The sequence below is a fragment of the Ceratocystis lukuohia genome (genome assembly GCF_044167205.1).
Source record: "Ceratocystis lukuohia strain C4212 chromosome Unknown Supercontig8_pilon, whole genome shotgun sequence".
Lineage (NCBI taxonomy): Eukaryota > Fungi > Ascomycota > Sordariomycetes > Microascales > Ceratocystidaceae > Ceratocystis > Ceratocystis lukuohia.
Genome location: NW_027263527.1, coordinates 1,283,630 through 1,299,617, shown reverse-complemented (window position 1 = coordinate 1,299,617; position 15,988 = coordinate 1,283,630). Strand labels below are relative to the sequence as shown.

The following is a 15,988-nucleotide window of genomic DNA, read 5'->3' as shown; positions in this document are numbered from 1 at the left end:
AAATCGATCTTGTTTTTCATTTTCCATTATTTCATTCTCAATGTTTTTCATCATCATTTCTTTGCTCCTCTATGAGGTACCGCTGTTGGCTCTGGCCAAGGATGTATGGATATCAATGTATTTTGCGGCGACCGCACATCAACTAATCATGACCTGGAGATTCCCTTTTCTCGCTTTCTCTGCTCATGCTGTAGTCGAGATGCCGGCCATCAAATCTTCGTCCTCCATGGACATGTCGAAGTCGGTTTGTACCCCGTCAGCCGCTATCAGAACCTTTCTGTGCTTGATGTCGTCATTAAATACTTGGACATAGTCAGGGTGTATCTGAATTAATGTGTTGATGTCTTTGCTGGCCTGCTGCAAAGTGCGGATGTTGTGCATACACTCGTCAATCTGCTTCTTTAGTTCAGCGGAGGACTTTGCCTTTGAAGGCTCGGTGAAGACAACATGGTCAGGGATATCACCCTCAGCAGCAACAACCCTTGCGGTAAGCATGTTCTCTGAAACCATTTCCTCGATTAAGGCAATAATCTGGCTGGAATTGGGGGCGAAGTCAAGCATGTCTTTGGAGAGGGATTCCTGCACTTCAGTAATGCTGCACTTTGTGTAGATCGAGCGTAGTTGGCCAATTTTCCACTTGGGATAGTATGAGACGACCATGTTGACGAGACCAAGGTTGTTATCCTGCGGCCAAATAGCACTGTGACTGTCAATTTTAGACTGGAGGCTTCTGTAATCCTTGGCGAAGGCTTCTGCTAAGTCGATGTAGGGTTGTGCAAGCGAAGGCAAAGCCTTACGTAGTAAATGAGGGCAAGGGTTAGGCACGCTATCACGGTTAACTGAGCCAAGTACAATCAGAGAGGTGAGAATCCACCGTTTGAAGGCCTCAACGGCGATCTTGCTAATGTCACCGTTTTTAAAAGGGTGAGTGATACAGCGGGAAAATGCACTACGTGCGGCCTTCCACTTCCCCTGTGCACAAAATACCAGCCCGCATGTCATATCGTACTCCATGATGTCTTGGGGCAGGAGTGGCTTGCTAAGGCTAGCCATATATTCGGGCGGAGTGAGGAATCGGGAGCAGAGATAGGGGGCAGGCGGATATGTTGCACACGGGAAGTACAACGGTGTTTGAGAGATCAGGGGCATAACCGGATCTAAGGTGCAGGTTTGGTAGGCAACTTTGGCGAGGCGTATTCTTGTCGAGTTCAAATAAGTGACCTCCGGGTTGAGTCGGCATAGTGCCGTAGCAACAGCATCGGTAGCTATGGGGGCCTGAATGTATAGATATCACATGTCAATGTCGGGATTTTTGTGATGATCAAAACAAAGTAGGAACATACGCTGAAGATATCCAGGTCCAGGATTGTGTCAAGGATATTAACTAGGGAGCTCCCAATATAGCGGATCTGAATGGGATCGAAAAGTGCTGTGAACTTCAGTAGTTCGCTGGCAATGGGAAACTCGGCGCTAGATTTAGGTTTACGTAGTGCAGCCTCAAGCACAAGGCCGAATGATGCGGAGTGGACGGCAGGATCAAGGGCCTTTACTTTTAAATGTCAAGTTAGAAACAATCGCCAACAAAGAAACAACAGCTATGTGTAGAAAGCAATAGAATTGCCTGGGCTCGATGACGTCGTTTGGCTTGGGGGGAATTTGACGGGGGATCAAATCAAGTTGGAACTTGCATTAAGAAGCTGCTGGATATTATTGAGGTCACTAGTAGCCTGGTCGATAGAGGCTCTAGAAAGCTTTCTAATATGACTCTTGATCAAGATATCATACTGTTCATCGCTGAGAGGTATGTTGTTTGTGAGAGGGAAGCTCTGGAGCTGGCGAATCAGTTCTTCCATAGTGACAAGGAGCTTGAGTCCGCGAGCCTATGGTGATGACTGGCTGATGCTGCTTCAGCCGCGATAATATCCAAAGCTTGGGAAGTATGTAGAGACCTAGCTTTACTAAGAAGCAAGAGACAAGCTAACAATAATAACAAAAAGTAGACATGTGCAGCTGAAGATTAACAAAGGTTATGTCATTTGGCAAGGCAACGTTCAGGGAAGCTTACTTAGTAGGTCGATGGCTGAAAGGAAATACCGATGTTTAGCCGAGAAGACAGACCCCATTATTATTCGGTCAGGATCTGGTTCGGTGAAGTCACACACCGAGCGCAACATCGTTGTGCTAATGAACAAATAGCTTGACGAGCAAACGCAACAGTGACATCATTAACAACACAATGTGGATTAGTGATGAGAGTGAAACTGTGTATCTATTGATGCTAGTAATATAACTCAAATACTCGTACGTATAACATATCTAAACTATAGAAGGTTGGGACTTGTGAAAGCCCCCACATGGAATAGTACATAAAAGCTAATACTTGCTCTACTATGCAGTGTGAAAGGCATGGAAGGTTGTTTCTAAGAAGTTCGTATTTCCCAAATAGAAAGATTCAAGATGAAATGATGTGGAACAACACGGAACAGACAAACGACGGCAATGTTTCGCCAAAGACAGCGAAGAACGACTCAAGACGAAAAATGGCCTACTAAAAGCAGGGGAGAAAAAAGCAGAGAACACACAAAAACATACATAAAAGGAAACCGTCTAGGGCCCAACTGAAGCTTTGGACTTGTAGAAAATAGACTCAAGGAGATGAGAAAAAAGCACAAAACCAAAGATGGACGACAATGAAGAGTTGCTCAAGAGCTGATCGGCTGAAAAAACAAAGTGTGTTCGTGGCATCGTTAATATGCAGTAGACGGAAGGAAAAGAAAGAAGTAAAATAAAATCATAATGAAGAAAAGAAATGGAAAGGATGAATAGTATCATAATAGTTAGACAACAGAAAAAAAAGCCCGCTTCTTGAGCGAGAAAGCGAGCAGGTGGCGAAGGGGAAGAGTCACCCAGCCCATAGGAGAACCGAAGACAAATGAAAAAACAAATCCCACTAGAATAAAAAAAGGAATAAGGAAAAAAAAAAAAGACAACACCAGGATTAAGTCAAGCAATGATGCACGTGTATTATGAGTTGTGGCTTGTTGGTGTTTGCATTTTGCGGGTTTCAGGAGTCGATGGCCGCTGGCCGGGAGCTGGCGACTCAGTTACACTGACGCAAAAGACCATGTGCATGGCATTGGGTGTTGAAGATCAAGAAAGCCCATATGCAAGATGAACAGAAACAAGAGCCACATTATGCAGATGACAAAACCCGATCGAAAAAGCCAACAAAAGCCACCAACGGATAGAATAGTAAAAAGGAAAATAGCCCAGCTGGCCTCAAAAGCTCTCATCCTTGTAAGGGAGCAAGACTGGACATTTGTATAATGAAGGTAGGGAACGTAGAAGTGTGTGCTCAACTGTCATTCTGGGGCTTTGCTGGAGGAGCAATAGGGCCCCAGACGCAGCTACCTCCTGTGTTCGTTGCAGCCTCATGAGACTGGGATTGATAGAATGAAGAGCTGGATTGGGTTTGACCGCGGGCCTTGTCTTGGCCGGCAGTTGAAGAGGTCTGTGGTTGGCCTTGGGGGCTTTGACTCTGGCCAATATTTTGTAGGGCTAGGCCAGGCGGGGCGCGAAGACTATGGCGGTCACTGGAAGAAAATAGGCTGGCAGCACCACCGCTAGAGGCTGTAGAGGCAGACGTACGGGCCTTTTCAGCAAGAACGGCGGAGGAACCTGTACGATGGTTTGTCGAAGTAGGCGTGTTTGTATTTCCGGAAGCCTCTGAGCGCCATAGCGCTTTGGTGTAGGCAGGCGAGATTTGTGACTGGCCTTGGCCTTGGCTTCGGGTGTGAGCTTGTGTCTGACTTCCAGGGCTTTGGGTGGAGCGTGATAGAGCAATAGAGCTATTTGGTGACCCAGAGGAACTGGATGCAGCGTCTTGGGCATCACCGGCAGACGTAGCCTGGCGAAGCTGTTGAAGGCTCGACTGTTGACGTTTCCACCAGAGAGGCAGGCCGTGGAAGAGACCTAGCGAATGTTGAGTCTCCTTGTCCGTAGGCATTTCATGTTTGAATTTGCATCCTTGCTGAGTGAAGGCACAGACACCCTCATGAACCCACTTATCGCAGAAGATCTTAGGCTTTTTGTGAGCTGCGGGCGTTGATTTAACGATGTTATCGACGTGAGTCTGAGATAAGAGATACAGTGGGTTAGTGGACAGTTCGATTGGTGGGCAATGGATTAGGTAGTCATTTGGTGGTAATTAGCTTCTTCCCCCGTTTGAGTGGTGAAAAATCATGGCTTATTATAGCTTACCATTGTGACAGGTTGGTTCATGGCAGGAACTCCCACAGGAGGTTGCGATCGAGGAGTAGGTAGCACAACTAGGCCAGAGCAGCTGTCCTGAATAGCAGGAATGTCCTTCATGGCAGGAAGCATATCGGCAGGTACTAGACGAGTGAATTTACCATTGCCACGATCAAGGCAATATCCATAGTTGGTATCAATATCTGATTGTGTCAAGGCTACGGAAAGCTGTTGCTGCGAGGAGAAAGCATGGATGGGATTGTGGAGCTGGGGCTGTCGTTGCTGAAGATGTAGTTGCTGTTGTAGCTGATGAAGATGATGAGGCACTAGGGCCCCAGCCATCTGAGCCCCACTAGTATACGGTCCCGAGGTTGCGTAGCTAGAAGCAGCTACCTCCGCAGAAGTAGAAGGAACAAAGGGTGGGGCAAGCGAGTAATCGGCCATTTGCCAGGCGTCAGTAGAAGAAGATGAGGCGGAGGGGGGAGAGTCGGAGACACTTTGCTGAAGACCCTGTGATTGACTAGCTAAAGAAAACTGCGACTGAGGGCGAGACTGGAGTTGCTGCTGATTCGCAAAGCTTTGGCTCAGATGCTGCTGCTGCTGCTGCTGCTGCTGGATATGTGTTTGCATGTTTACACTCCTGTGGACCGGAAGGTTCACGACTAGAGATTGCGACTGTGCTTGTTGACAAAAGTCATTCTTGGTAGCCTGGTTTGAGAGAGAGTTCTGTGGAACGCCATTAGAGACAAATGTAGCGTTGCGGGCACTAAGCGATTGGCCGCGAATTCCAATATGGCCGTAGCTACCAAGAGGGCCCTGACCAGAGGTTGATACCCTGGGAAATCCTGAAGAGCCAAAGGCCGGCAGAGGAGCGAGAGTAGGGTGTAAGGATTCTTCCATGGAAATGGGAGTGGTGGCAGGAATTGAGGGCACCATAACTCTGGTAGTCGCGGAAACATGACGGGGAGTTGCAAGAGACTCAGTGAGGGCACCAAGATGGCTGTAACTAGCGAAGGGCTGTTTCTGCGACATTTGAGATGAGAGATAAACGGGAATCTGGTGATCGTGGTTATGGCCCCCGGCGCCGTTGTCGTTGAGAGACATGCTTTCCATGTCAAAAGTAGCGTGGTTGGATATATTATCAGGAATATGAGAAGATGATGAGGCTTCGTTAAGAAGAGAGTCCGGCGTGATAGTACCGGCAGGAGAGCCCATGAACGTCAAGCCGGGGGGTGAGTTTGACATATCTAACACAGGCAGAAGACAGGCTAGAATAGTTGGTACCGCAAAGCAAATTGATAACAGAAGAATGAGGAGACTTGGTATCAGAGTAGATGGCACGAAACTAGGAGGTTGGAGGACCCAAGGAGATGAAAGAGCGAGAAAATGGAGGAGGTAGTTGTGGAATTTCCAGAAGTCGAAGAGGAGAAATGAAGAGCAGACTTGACAGAAGATATAGGAAATATAGAAACGCAAGTGAGACCACTAAAACGGTAAAAGAAAAAAAAGAGATAAGCTTCTAGAGGGTGAACCAAGAGAAGCTAGAAGGGGCTTGGCTTGAATGCCCAGGCTGCAGGCAGGGGGACAGGCAGGTAGAAGTTTGCAAAGTGGTGATAGATTAGAACAGGCAGTGCTGCACATGAAGATAAAAAGAATAAAAAGAAAAGGAAAGAAAAAAGGGAAATGTTGAGACAAGAAAAAGGCGGATATACCAGAAGAGGGGTAAGAGTGTTGCTGAGGAAGGTACAGAAGAGGCAAGAGGTAAGAGGGGAATGGGAGTGGGATGGGATGGGCTGGGTAGTTGTAAACAGCAGCTAGAGCGCCTTCCTAATGGCGTTGTTAAATGGAAGATTGGAAATATGGAATTTCAGAAATACAGGAGAGTGGAAGATATTGGGAAGGAAGCCCGTTTGACTCAATACAGAGCAAGAGCGTGCGATAACGCGGTAGTTGCACCTTCCGTACTTGCTGTTTTAGCTCCTGGTTGCTAAGCAAAGAAAACAGACAGCAGAAGTATTATTGCTGAGTATCAAACACAAGGTTTGCATAGGTGGCTTAAGAACCGCGATGTGGCAACGGCCAGCAGTTAGCACTGTAGTAACTTGAATCGGATTTATCTAGCCTGAAAAGTAGATTTCAGTCTCGAAGATCTCGACAAAACAGGACCTAGACCCCAGAAGGCTTCTGGAAGCGTATGGAGGTACTTCTAGACGTTGGAAAGACGTGCTTGGCTCAAGGAGCAAGGAGCGATATGACGACACAGGAGCTGGAGAGTGTGTGAGATGATGAGACGGAAAATAGATTGGGTGCAAATTCTAATGGAGGCTTTGTAGTTCTGTGGTGATGAGTAGATAGAAAACGACCTCCAAAGACAAAAGACAACAACAAAAACAAAGTGCTCAGTACTTTGTAAACATTATGAACCACCCACAAACCTGACGCACATATGCACATCGAAAGGTTGCTATGCACATCTGTATTTTCTTTTTCTTTTATCTTTTTTGTCCTTGTTTATGGAAAATCGTCTTGAAGGTGAACGGGTTGGAGTTGATACCGGGCAACTAGCTATAGAATAATAAAAAGCCAGCCCAATCAAAAGCCCGCAGGTATAGACAGGCCAGTTAGTTGATCAACCCCGGCTTTGGGCGAAACAGGAGCCAACATTGACTGACGGGTAGCCACCCGAGCAAACAAACAGCGGCTTCATCTGTGTCTGTCTGTCGACATGCATGTTATGTTGTAACGGCGTTCCCTTGGCTTCTTTTTCGCCACTCCTGCAGTGGCTTTTGCAAATTCATTCATTGTCATCTTGTTTGGCTTGGTTGCTTTGGTCCAATTTCCTTGCAGCATGCTATTTTGCTTGCAAGCCCCTACCGCCTCTTTTTTTCTTTTTCGTCCAATTTTATTATCACTGATTGCCTTTATTTCCCCTGTTGTTGGAAATATTGGGCGTGGGTTTGTGTAATAGCACGTGACAAGCCAGAATGGCTCCTTCCATACCCATTTTAGGTTTTTGTGAAACCTCAGAAAGACGAGGCGAGTGTCTAGGGGCTAAAGGCCTAGACGCAACTTGATCTGCAAGCCCATCCTTCGTCTGAGTTAAGAAGTTTGGCCTGACCTTCTTTGCGTTTGTATTATTGAAAGTACCTGCGAGAATTATAGGTGTAGTGTCACTGCGGCAACTGCGAAAACAAGAAGGAAGAGGAAAGGGAAAAAAGGAAAAAAAAAATGGGCGTTCAAACACGTGCACATGAGCTTTATTTCCTGTGAAATTAAGCTACAAACAGAGAAATAACACATCTATAGAGTTGATTGAACCCCGCCCCAAGCTAGCCTTGGAAAGAGCACATCCATCATCTTGAGCCAATTAGGCGTCTTTTTTTTTTTAAATCAAATACTTTTTGCCAATTTCTACTTACGTATGCTTGGTTGGCTTTGTTTCGTTGATGATCTGCTTTTTGGCAAGAACTAGAACTTCGTTTCGCAATTTCCCTTTTACTTTATGGGGCTGCCGTAGAGGATGACTCAAATAGAAGTTGACTTTTCCTCACCTCAGATAAGAAAGGCTACTGACTACACAGCCTCCCTCACTCGGCCCTCGCCATATTCCAGTTGGAGAGACCTGATCGATGTACTATAAGGTACAAACGAAGTGAAATGGCCAAAAATATGGGTCTATCGGTGCATATCCGTGGCAACAGCAAACAGACAGCAACAGCAATAACCCAGCCCAACTCAGCCGAGACCAGTCCAGCCTACAGCCTAACCTTTGCAAAATTCTAAAAAAAAAAATAATAAAGACTGCCTCACTTATGCTCTACCCTTGGGGTACTTAGCGTATGTAACTACTGTACCAATGCATAAATGAAGGCACAAATATGTACTTTGCCAGTTCTCAATGGAAGAAGAGGACACACGAACTAGCCTTGTTTTCTCCTACATCTTCCAAAAGCAAAATACTACTAGTTGGCGCATGCCCCTCCAAGGGTTCGTTCTCCTCTTATCAACCAGGGAACCTGCAGTAAGGACTAATACAGAAGAAACAAGCCCTAGTCGCTCATGTGAACCGTCTATGAAAAGCCGTAGTGTACAGCTAATGCATTACATGGGGCAAGAATACTAGAGGTATGAGGTGCTATGCAGCAATGTAAAGCCCATGAAACGTGCATATACAACAACCTCAGGGAAATCAACAGATGGAAGATCAAACAATGCGGCTGGCATAAAAAAAGGAAATACCGCGTGTATGTACATAAAGGCGCAGACAGACAGGGTAGGGTGGTGGTCCATTGAGAGAAGCTTGCGAGGCCACTCGTACCAGGTACTTCAAGCCAAGTCTAAAAACAGGCAGCTCATTGGGTCGGTTTGTGGACATAGTGGCCTTCTCTAATAATGGAGGAACCGACGACTGCTTGCAGACAGGACACGAAGACCGCGTTTTACAAACATGTAGAGGACCAGGAAAGTGGGAAAGACGGTGTGGTCTAGCCGAAGAGAAGCTGACGTCTAAGCATCGTGGCGCCCTCTATCTATCATTCCATCTGTATCCCTTTTTCTGTTCTTTCTTTCCGCCGTTTATATATACAGATAGCTAACTACTGGTTTAGGGCGCAAGCTGATAGGCTACTTCTAACGGGGGCTTGAATGGGTTATTGGCTATTAAATCTTAAAATGCATAGAAATAGGATACTGTGCTGGCAGTATGAAACCCTAAACCCTAGAGACATTCCTATGACTCTAACCATGGTTATGACGAATCATGACGTAGCATAGAAGACGATGAAGAAAGCACGACGTCGAGCTCAGGTGACATTACACGCACCTACCACAAGCTATCATGATATCATGCATATGTAGAGAAACCAAAGAGGCTGATGAAAGGCCCAATAAATCAGAGTGACAAAAGAAATCAATGCGGAATCTAGTAACAAGAAAGCCTGAGCCTAGTTTTGCGACGCTACATAGTGGTAAAAGTATGAAAAACACCAAGCCTCCTAGTCCAACCTTTATAAGGACCTAAATATAAACATGCAATATCCCCAAGATGAACTGCAATAGAAGGTTGCTAGTTCGCTAATCTCCTTGTCTTCAATCTTTTGGCACTAAAGTGATTTGCTTGCCCTGCTTTTCGGCTGCTTTGGTCTTTTGTAGCAAATCATCGAGGAAATACGTACTTCGGCGCATTACATGATCTGGTAGGCTCAGCCGTTTCAACGAGTCAATCGCTGTACGGATCACTGCAACTGTTGGTTGAAAGGGCTTGTGCAATTGGTCAGCCGCCATTGGCGGGAGATCATATAGTTCTGGAATACCCTTGATCTTAAAAATGGCTGGAATCAGAGCCCGTAGCTCTTTCATGTCGGGAGACGGACGAGGAGTGGTAGTGGTAACGCTACTTGGTGAAACGATAGGACTGGACTGAGCCTTTGTTGTTGGCTGGCTGTTGGCAACATTATGGGGCTTAGGGGTTTGTTGATGCTCGGCTGTGGGGTGGTCGTGGTGGTGATTCTCGGTCCGGTGGGGAATTTTCTGCGATTGGTGTGGTATCTGAGGTTGGAGTAGATACTGGTGACGGTAGTAAGGTTGGTGGTCTTGCTGGTGCTGCTGGTGTTGTTGGTCTTGCTGGTGTTGTTGGTCTTGCTGGTGTTGTTGGTCTTGCTGGTATTTTTGGTGTTGCTGTTGCAGGTGTTGCAGGCGTTGTTGCAGTGATGGCAGTGGCTGTGGCCGCCACCGCTGTATATTTAGTGGTTGTGATTGTTGGTGTTGGTGTTGGCGTTGTTGTTGAAATCTTTGCTGGGCTTGGAGATGGGCACGAAGCTGGGCCTGGTTGAGCTGGGCCTGGTTGAGCTGGGCCTGGTTGAGCTGGGCCTGGTTGAGCTGGGGTTGTGCTTGTGGTTGGGCTTGCGGAAGCTGTTGCTGTTGCTCGGGCTTAAGCCATGGCTGAACCTGGCCAGACCGCTGCTTCTGGGTTCGCAATTGGGCCTGTAATTGAGGTTGCAATTGTTGTTGCTGTAGTTGTAGCCGCTGCCTCTGGGTTCGCAATTGGGCCTGTAATTGAGGTTGCAATTGTTGTTGCTGTAGTTGTAGCCGCTGCTGCTGTTGCTGGAGTTGATGCAGTAACTGAAGTCCGGGATGACGCTGCTCCTGAGCCCACAATTGAGCTTGTTGTGACTGCTGTGGTTGTTGTGGGTGTTGTGGGTGTTGTGGTTGTTGTGGTTGTTGTGGTTGTTGTGGTTGTTGTGGTTGTTGTGGTTGTTGTGGTTGTTGTGGTTGTTGTGGGTGTTGTGGTTGTTGTGGTTGTTGTGGTTGTTGAGGTTGTTGTGACTGTTGGTAAAGCTGAAGCTGCAACTGACGCTGTTGATGGCGTTGCGATTGGGCTCGCAGTTGAGCTTGCAATTGGGCCTGTAATTGAGCCGGGAGCCGTTGAAACCGTTGCTGTGATTGTTGCTGTTGCTGTTGGCGAAGCTGAAGCTGCGTATGGGCTTGTTGGTATTGGCTATTCCCATCCCTGCCGCTATGGGCAACGGCATTCATTGGCAGATTTTGGTGGTGAGTAACTTCCTGAAGTCCTGACATGGGTTGAGAGCTGCCTTGGGTATGAGGCGGTTGAAATGGAGATTGAGCTTCTCCCGCTGCACTAGCATGAGGAGCATGTTCCTGGAACCCGAATTTCTTAGAATGAACACCCGGAAGAGGCTGGGGCACAGGCGGCGGGACTGGAGATCTAGAAGAAGAGTTGGGGACGTGATACTGTGGGTTGAGTTGCTTTAGGGGTTGTAGCGGGCTTCCTTGCCTACAGCTCTCAACGGCTGTTGGCGAAATTTGGGCGATGACCTCCTGTTGATACCCGCTCAGATCAGAACTATTGTAGGCCGGTAGCACTCCATTCATTGGTTGGGGCGCCATGATATATTTGCCTGGGATGCCTGGCACAGCTGCGGGATTTTCAACGATTCCCTCAAGCCCAGTCTTTGGCTGCTCGTTGTTGGGAGTTGGGGCGTTTCCAGAGCTGAACACTGTTACTGCCTGACTTTCCGCACTGAGGGCAATTCTATTAGTGGTGAGAAAGACACTAGGCTGGTAGAGAGGTGGAGTGTCTATAACTACAGGTTAGCAAGATCCTTTTGCATTGGAAACATAAAATGAACATAAACTTACCCTTTAGTTGTAGAGAGGGATACGGTATAGCTTTATCATTACTATCCTCACTCTTCCCCACAGCCTCATCACCACTATCATGGGAATGTTCGTCTCCCGAGTCATAGCGAAAGTCTGGATCAGCGTCGGGGTTTTCAGAGTCCTTTGTAGGCCCCGTATTCTTGTCAGCCCTATAATCAACAGCTCGGCGAGCACGTCCTCCACGACCGAGGATCTCCTTTTTGACTTCAAGTTCCTGTAAAGCCTCCGCCTCGCGCTGTGCAAGAATCTTCTCCCAGACCTGAGATGTAACAGCCCCGCCATCACAGTTGTCTCCAAGAGAGTCTTTTACTGTGCCTCCGGACTCATTTGACCAGACTTTGCCATACGTGAATTCAGACTCGGGGCTTGCTTCCTGATCTGCTTTGGTGAAAGAACGATCCAGCAGTTTCTCGATTGCCTCAGAATCGTAGCGGATCACTTCGCGATTACTGTCTTCTTTGAAAAGAGCTTCAGCCCCATGTTTGAGGACACTTTCAAGGTCATTCCCATCTTCGGCACTAGCGCCCATACGCTCAATCAGTGCATGGTCCAAAGCCATTTTCTTTTTGCTCATCTGCATGATTTTCTCCTCTACTGAGTCTTTGACCATGAACTGCAGGCAAAGTACTTTGTTCTTTTGGCCAATGCGATGTGCGCGAGAAAGAGCCTGGAGATCTCGTTTAGGATTGAAATCAGGATCGAGAATAATAACAGTGTCAGCAGTAGCCAAGTTAATACCAACACCCCCTGCACCAGTCGTCAAAAGAAACGCAAACAGAGGCGAGTTTGGCTGGTTGTAACGATCAATGCGCTTTTGGCGCTCTAAACTAGACACGGAACCATCAAGGCGGGTTGATTCCATGCCTAGTCCACTGAGAAAGTCCTCGATGATATCCAGCTGCCCCAAAAATTGACTGAAGATAAGCACCCGATGCCCCTGCTCCTTGAGTCTAGGAAGCAGACCTTCCAGAAGAATCAGCTTCCCAGAAGCTTCAACAAGATTGCGATGTGAGAGAGCAGCATTTTCAGTGCGTTCCTCGATGGCATCTGAAAATAAGAAAGGATGGCATAAGCATCGTCTCAACTGCATCAAGATATTGTTCAGACTGCCACGTTCCTGCTTTCCAACTGAAGTTTTTCGGAAAATGGCCTGGATAAGTTGCGGGTTCTTTGCCATTATGGATTTGCAGAGCTTCTCCTGCAGAACAGTCATCGACACAGGCACAATGATCTGTGACATTGCGGGAAGGAACTTGAGTACACCGGCCTTGGTCCTGCGGTAGAAATAGGGGTTGATTAACTTGTGAAGCTCGTGGATCTTTTCAGCGTTGAGATCCTTGAACTTTTCGTCTAATTCTTCTGCGCTAAAATTGGGGTCGATGAACTGTAGTAGGTTAAACAGCTCGCGGGTGTTGTTTTGCAGTGGAGTTCCTGTGAGAAGAAGTCGAAAGGGGAATCGCATAGAACGTAATGCCGTATATAAAATGTTCTTGTCGTTCTTTAGACGCTGGCCCTCGTCAACAACCAGCCCAGCCCACTGGATTCTGCGAAACCTTCTTCGTGTCTCCTCATCCTGTGCGGATTCGTATGACATGACAACAATGTGTGCCCTCATTTCGCTAGTACTACCACTAGGGAATAGTTCATATTCGTAAGCCATGCTCTGAGCGTCCTTGCCTCCGTAGTAGGTCACTACGCGAAGGTTAGGCGACCATTGCTTGATTTCACGTCGCCAATTGGGACAGGTTGAGTTAGGGACAACTACCAGAAAGGGCCATACACGCGGCCCCTGCTGGATGAGCGTTGTTAAGAGCGTGATGACCTGGACTGTCTTTCCGAGGCCCATCTCGTCAGCCAGAATTGCGTTCTGGGCATTGTGATACCGACGAAGCATCCAGTTGACGCCATTGAGCTGATATTCCATCAGCTTGCCCTTCATACTTTTAGGCTGGGCAGACAGAATCACATCCTCAAAGGGAGAGTCTTTGAAGTTGGCAACCCGCTGCTGCATTTGTTTTAACGGCTCGTGGACGAAATATTTGCCAGAGAGATATTGCTGATAGGCCATAACAAACGAGTGGTAGACATCAGAATTTTCTTTGTCTGGTGGCGTATCCCAGACGGAGTCGCTATATCCTAAGCCTTGAGGCTTAAAGTAGATTTTAGAGACAGCATCAAGGCGTTCCAAATCCTCCTCATAGTTGTTGGCACGGGGGGCCCAGGAGTGATACTTGACGTTGAAAATGATGTCAACTATGAGGAATTCGTCTGGAACTGCGGTTTCTGTATTCTTTTTGTAGAGCTCCTGCTGATAGCTTCTTTTGATAAATGCCTTGCGTGAAGTTGGCTGGGCTACTGAATAGACCCACGCGCCAGGCATCCACGTCACATGTGCATAAGACTTGTGATCCCACTTAATTAGGTACTGCTTCTCGTCTTCTACGTAGTCATGGAACGTGTGAGCAATTTGAGCTTTGGGAGGAGCACCCTCGGTCTCAGATAGCTGCTGCTTAGCCGACGTTTCTTCCGAATTATGAGGTTCCGCGTCTGAGACGAGACGCCAGGCAACAATAGTGTCAATTTTGGCGGTATAGGTCAAGCATGCCGTGCATTTCCAGTTCAAGGCATACTCCTTCCATAGATCTTCCGGTATATCGGAGCTGTCTGCATTCAAAGGTGGCAAATGATTGGTATGCCATGCTCGCCTGCACTTGGTACACCGAAATAGCGCATTCTCGGTAGCATTCACAAGTGCTGGGTCAACAGGGGTTATCGGGTCAACACCATTGTTCTGTTCGCGAAGCTTCTCTTCTTGCTTGGGTGTTTTGCGCTTCGAAAAGGCAGCACATGACTTCCCAGCTATATGACAAGACTGGCATTGCTCCATCCGCGGTGCCAGCTTGTCCTTTTCATAGTGGCGCCCAATGCAAAATTTGCACTGAAGAACGAAGTCATCCTCACCAATCTTCGTGGCCATATGATCCCGGGTTCTCCTAGGCCCAAGACACATGGGGTGATAGGATAAAGAGCATCCTTGGCAATACACTAAAAGGCCACGGTCATTTCTAGCAGCCGAATTACATGAATCGCATACCTGCATGTGTCTTTGTGCAAATAGTGTTTCTCGCGGTATTGGCTTGAAATTCTCCTTGATACTCATAACCTTGGGGTCCTGTGGCGGCTCCTCATCTCCTATATAGAAGGATTCTAGGTCCATGCGACTAATTTCACGCATGCTTTGTCTATTTCGCGTAGCCCGTTTTGAGCGCCGGGAATCTTCTGCAGGCTCGTCTGATAACTCGGGTGAGCTAGACATTGTGCTTGTAGATTGGTAGTTCGGTGTAGTCGACCGACGCCCCCTTCCGCGCCCTCGGCGCTGTTTTCTTCCTGATGATGGCGTAATATTAGACCGGACGATAAGGAAGTCATCGTCATTCTCATCGCCACTCGACATGAAAGCGTCAACATAAGAGACGGAGGCACCCTTGGGGGCAGCCCTCTGCGGTTGGCGCCTTTGATGACTTTGAGACAACTCATCGTCTGTGTCGGCCAGGGAGCCAACCCCGATGGACCTACGTACCGTGGTCCTAGCACGTGAGTTACGTCGTGATGATCGCGCATCTAGATCTTGATCGGAAATTGATACTTGGGGGTAGCTTCTAGGGGCAGGTGTCATATAGCGCTTTATCGAAGTCTGGTGAGACATTACCATGAAAGAATCGTCTTCTAAATCGTCACCCTCTAAATCTATTCGCTTTGCATTCGGGAGTGGGCTCGATTCGCTAGAATCAAGTCTATATGCGCTGCGACGTCTTTTTCGCGAGGTGTTGAGATGGCCATTAGAGAACTCACTTAGTGCTCTGCTGCCATTTTCAATATCTAAAAGGTTATTCATTTTCACCTATAACAAACGCCTGTGTTAGAAATCTTCGTCTTGTGTGCTGGCGGTTAGGGCTAATGCAATAGGTACCATTTCGTGACGCCCATCAATATACGCAACCTCAAACCAATCCTCGCCGTTGGCGTCCTTGATAACAGACATGATCTGATTCACTACATCAGGCGAGATTTCTTGATATGAATCTTTATCTATTGGCGGGCCTGGAAGCACAATCTCGAACTTGGCGGGGGCCGGTGCATTTCGTGATACTAATATAGACCCATCTTCAAGTATCTGCTCGGAGGGTGCTCGGCCGTCCATTGGCATCTCCGTAGATGAAGACCGCCAGATAGATTGGCCCTTTTGCTGGGATACTTGGTGGATAGCTTCAGAAGCAAGTTGTGATGTGGGGCTGTCCGTATGATCGAAGTTTCGAGTCTTTGAGGCTCTGGTATGGCGCAGTTGTTGGCCAGTAGGCGATTCATGCGATGAACCTGTGCGCATAGTTTCGGCAGCTTCGACTGGGTCCATGTTCGCTCTCTTCATAACCGCAGTGATCGTCGTATCGTTATAATGGCGTGCTATTCATCTGAACTCGCAGAGTCTGAAATTCATAAAAAAATATCCGCAATGTGCAAGAATGATTATGTAGATGGAGCGATCGGTGGGCGTCGTAGT

The 15,988-nt window shown here is 47.5% G+C and overlaps 3 protein-coding genes across 3 annotated transcripts; all 3 read right to left on the bottom strand.

The window, feature by feature from the left end:
- Nucleotides 1-183: 183 nt before the first annotated feature.
- On the bottom strand, nucleotides 184-1,853 carry HOO65_080324 (COP9 signalosome complex subunit 3; the record flags this gene model as incomplete). The annotated part of the gene is made up of 3 exons (XM_071004240.1): nucleotides 184-1,275; nucleotides 1,344-1,549; nucleotides 1,685-1,853. The coding sequence occupies 3 exons, from the start codon at nucleotides 1,851-1,853 to the stop codon at nucleotides 184-186; spliced, it is 1,467 nt and encodes a 488-aa protein (XP_070856554.1).
- A 1,502-nt stretch (nucleotides 1,854-3,355) lies between these two features.
- Nucleotides 3,356-5,496, bottom strand: HOO65_080323 (uncharacterized protein; the record flags this gene model as incomplete). Its single annotated transcript, XM_071004196.1, has 2 exons — nucleotides 3,356-4,132; nucleotides 4,261-5,496. 2 exons carry the CDS (start codon nucleotides 5,494-5,496, stop codon nucleotides 3,356-3,358), a joined length of 2,013 nt encoding a protein of 670 aa, XP_070856553.1.
- A 3,843-nt stretch (nucleotides 5,497-9,339) lies between these two features.
- Nucleotides 9,340-15,841, bottom strand: HOO65_080322 (Chromatin remodeling factor mit1; the record flags this gene model as incomplete). Its single annotated transcript, XM_071004110.1, has 4 exons — nucleotides 9,340-11,348; nucleotides 11,410-14,368; nucleotides 14,525-15,002; nucleotides 15,426-15,841. The coding sequence occupies 4 exons, from the start codon at nucleotides 15,839-15,841 to the stop codon at nucleotides 9,340-9,342; spliced, it is 5,862 nt and encodes a 1,953-aa protein (XP_070856552.1).
- Nucleotides 15,842-15,988: the final 147 nt, after the last annotated feature.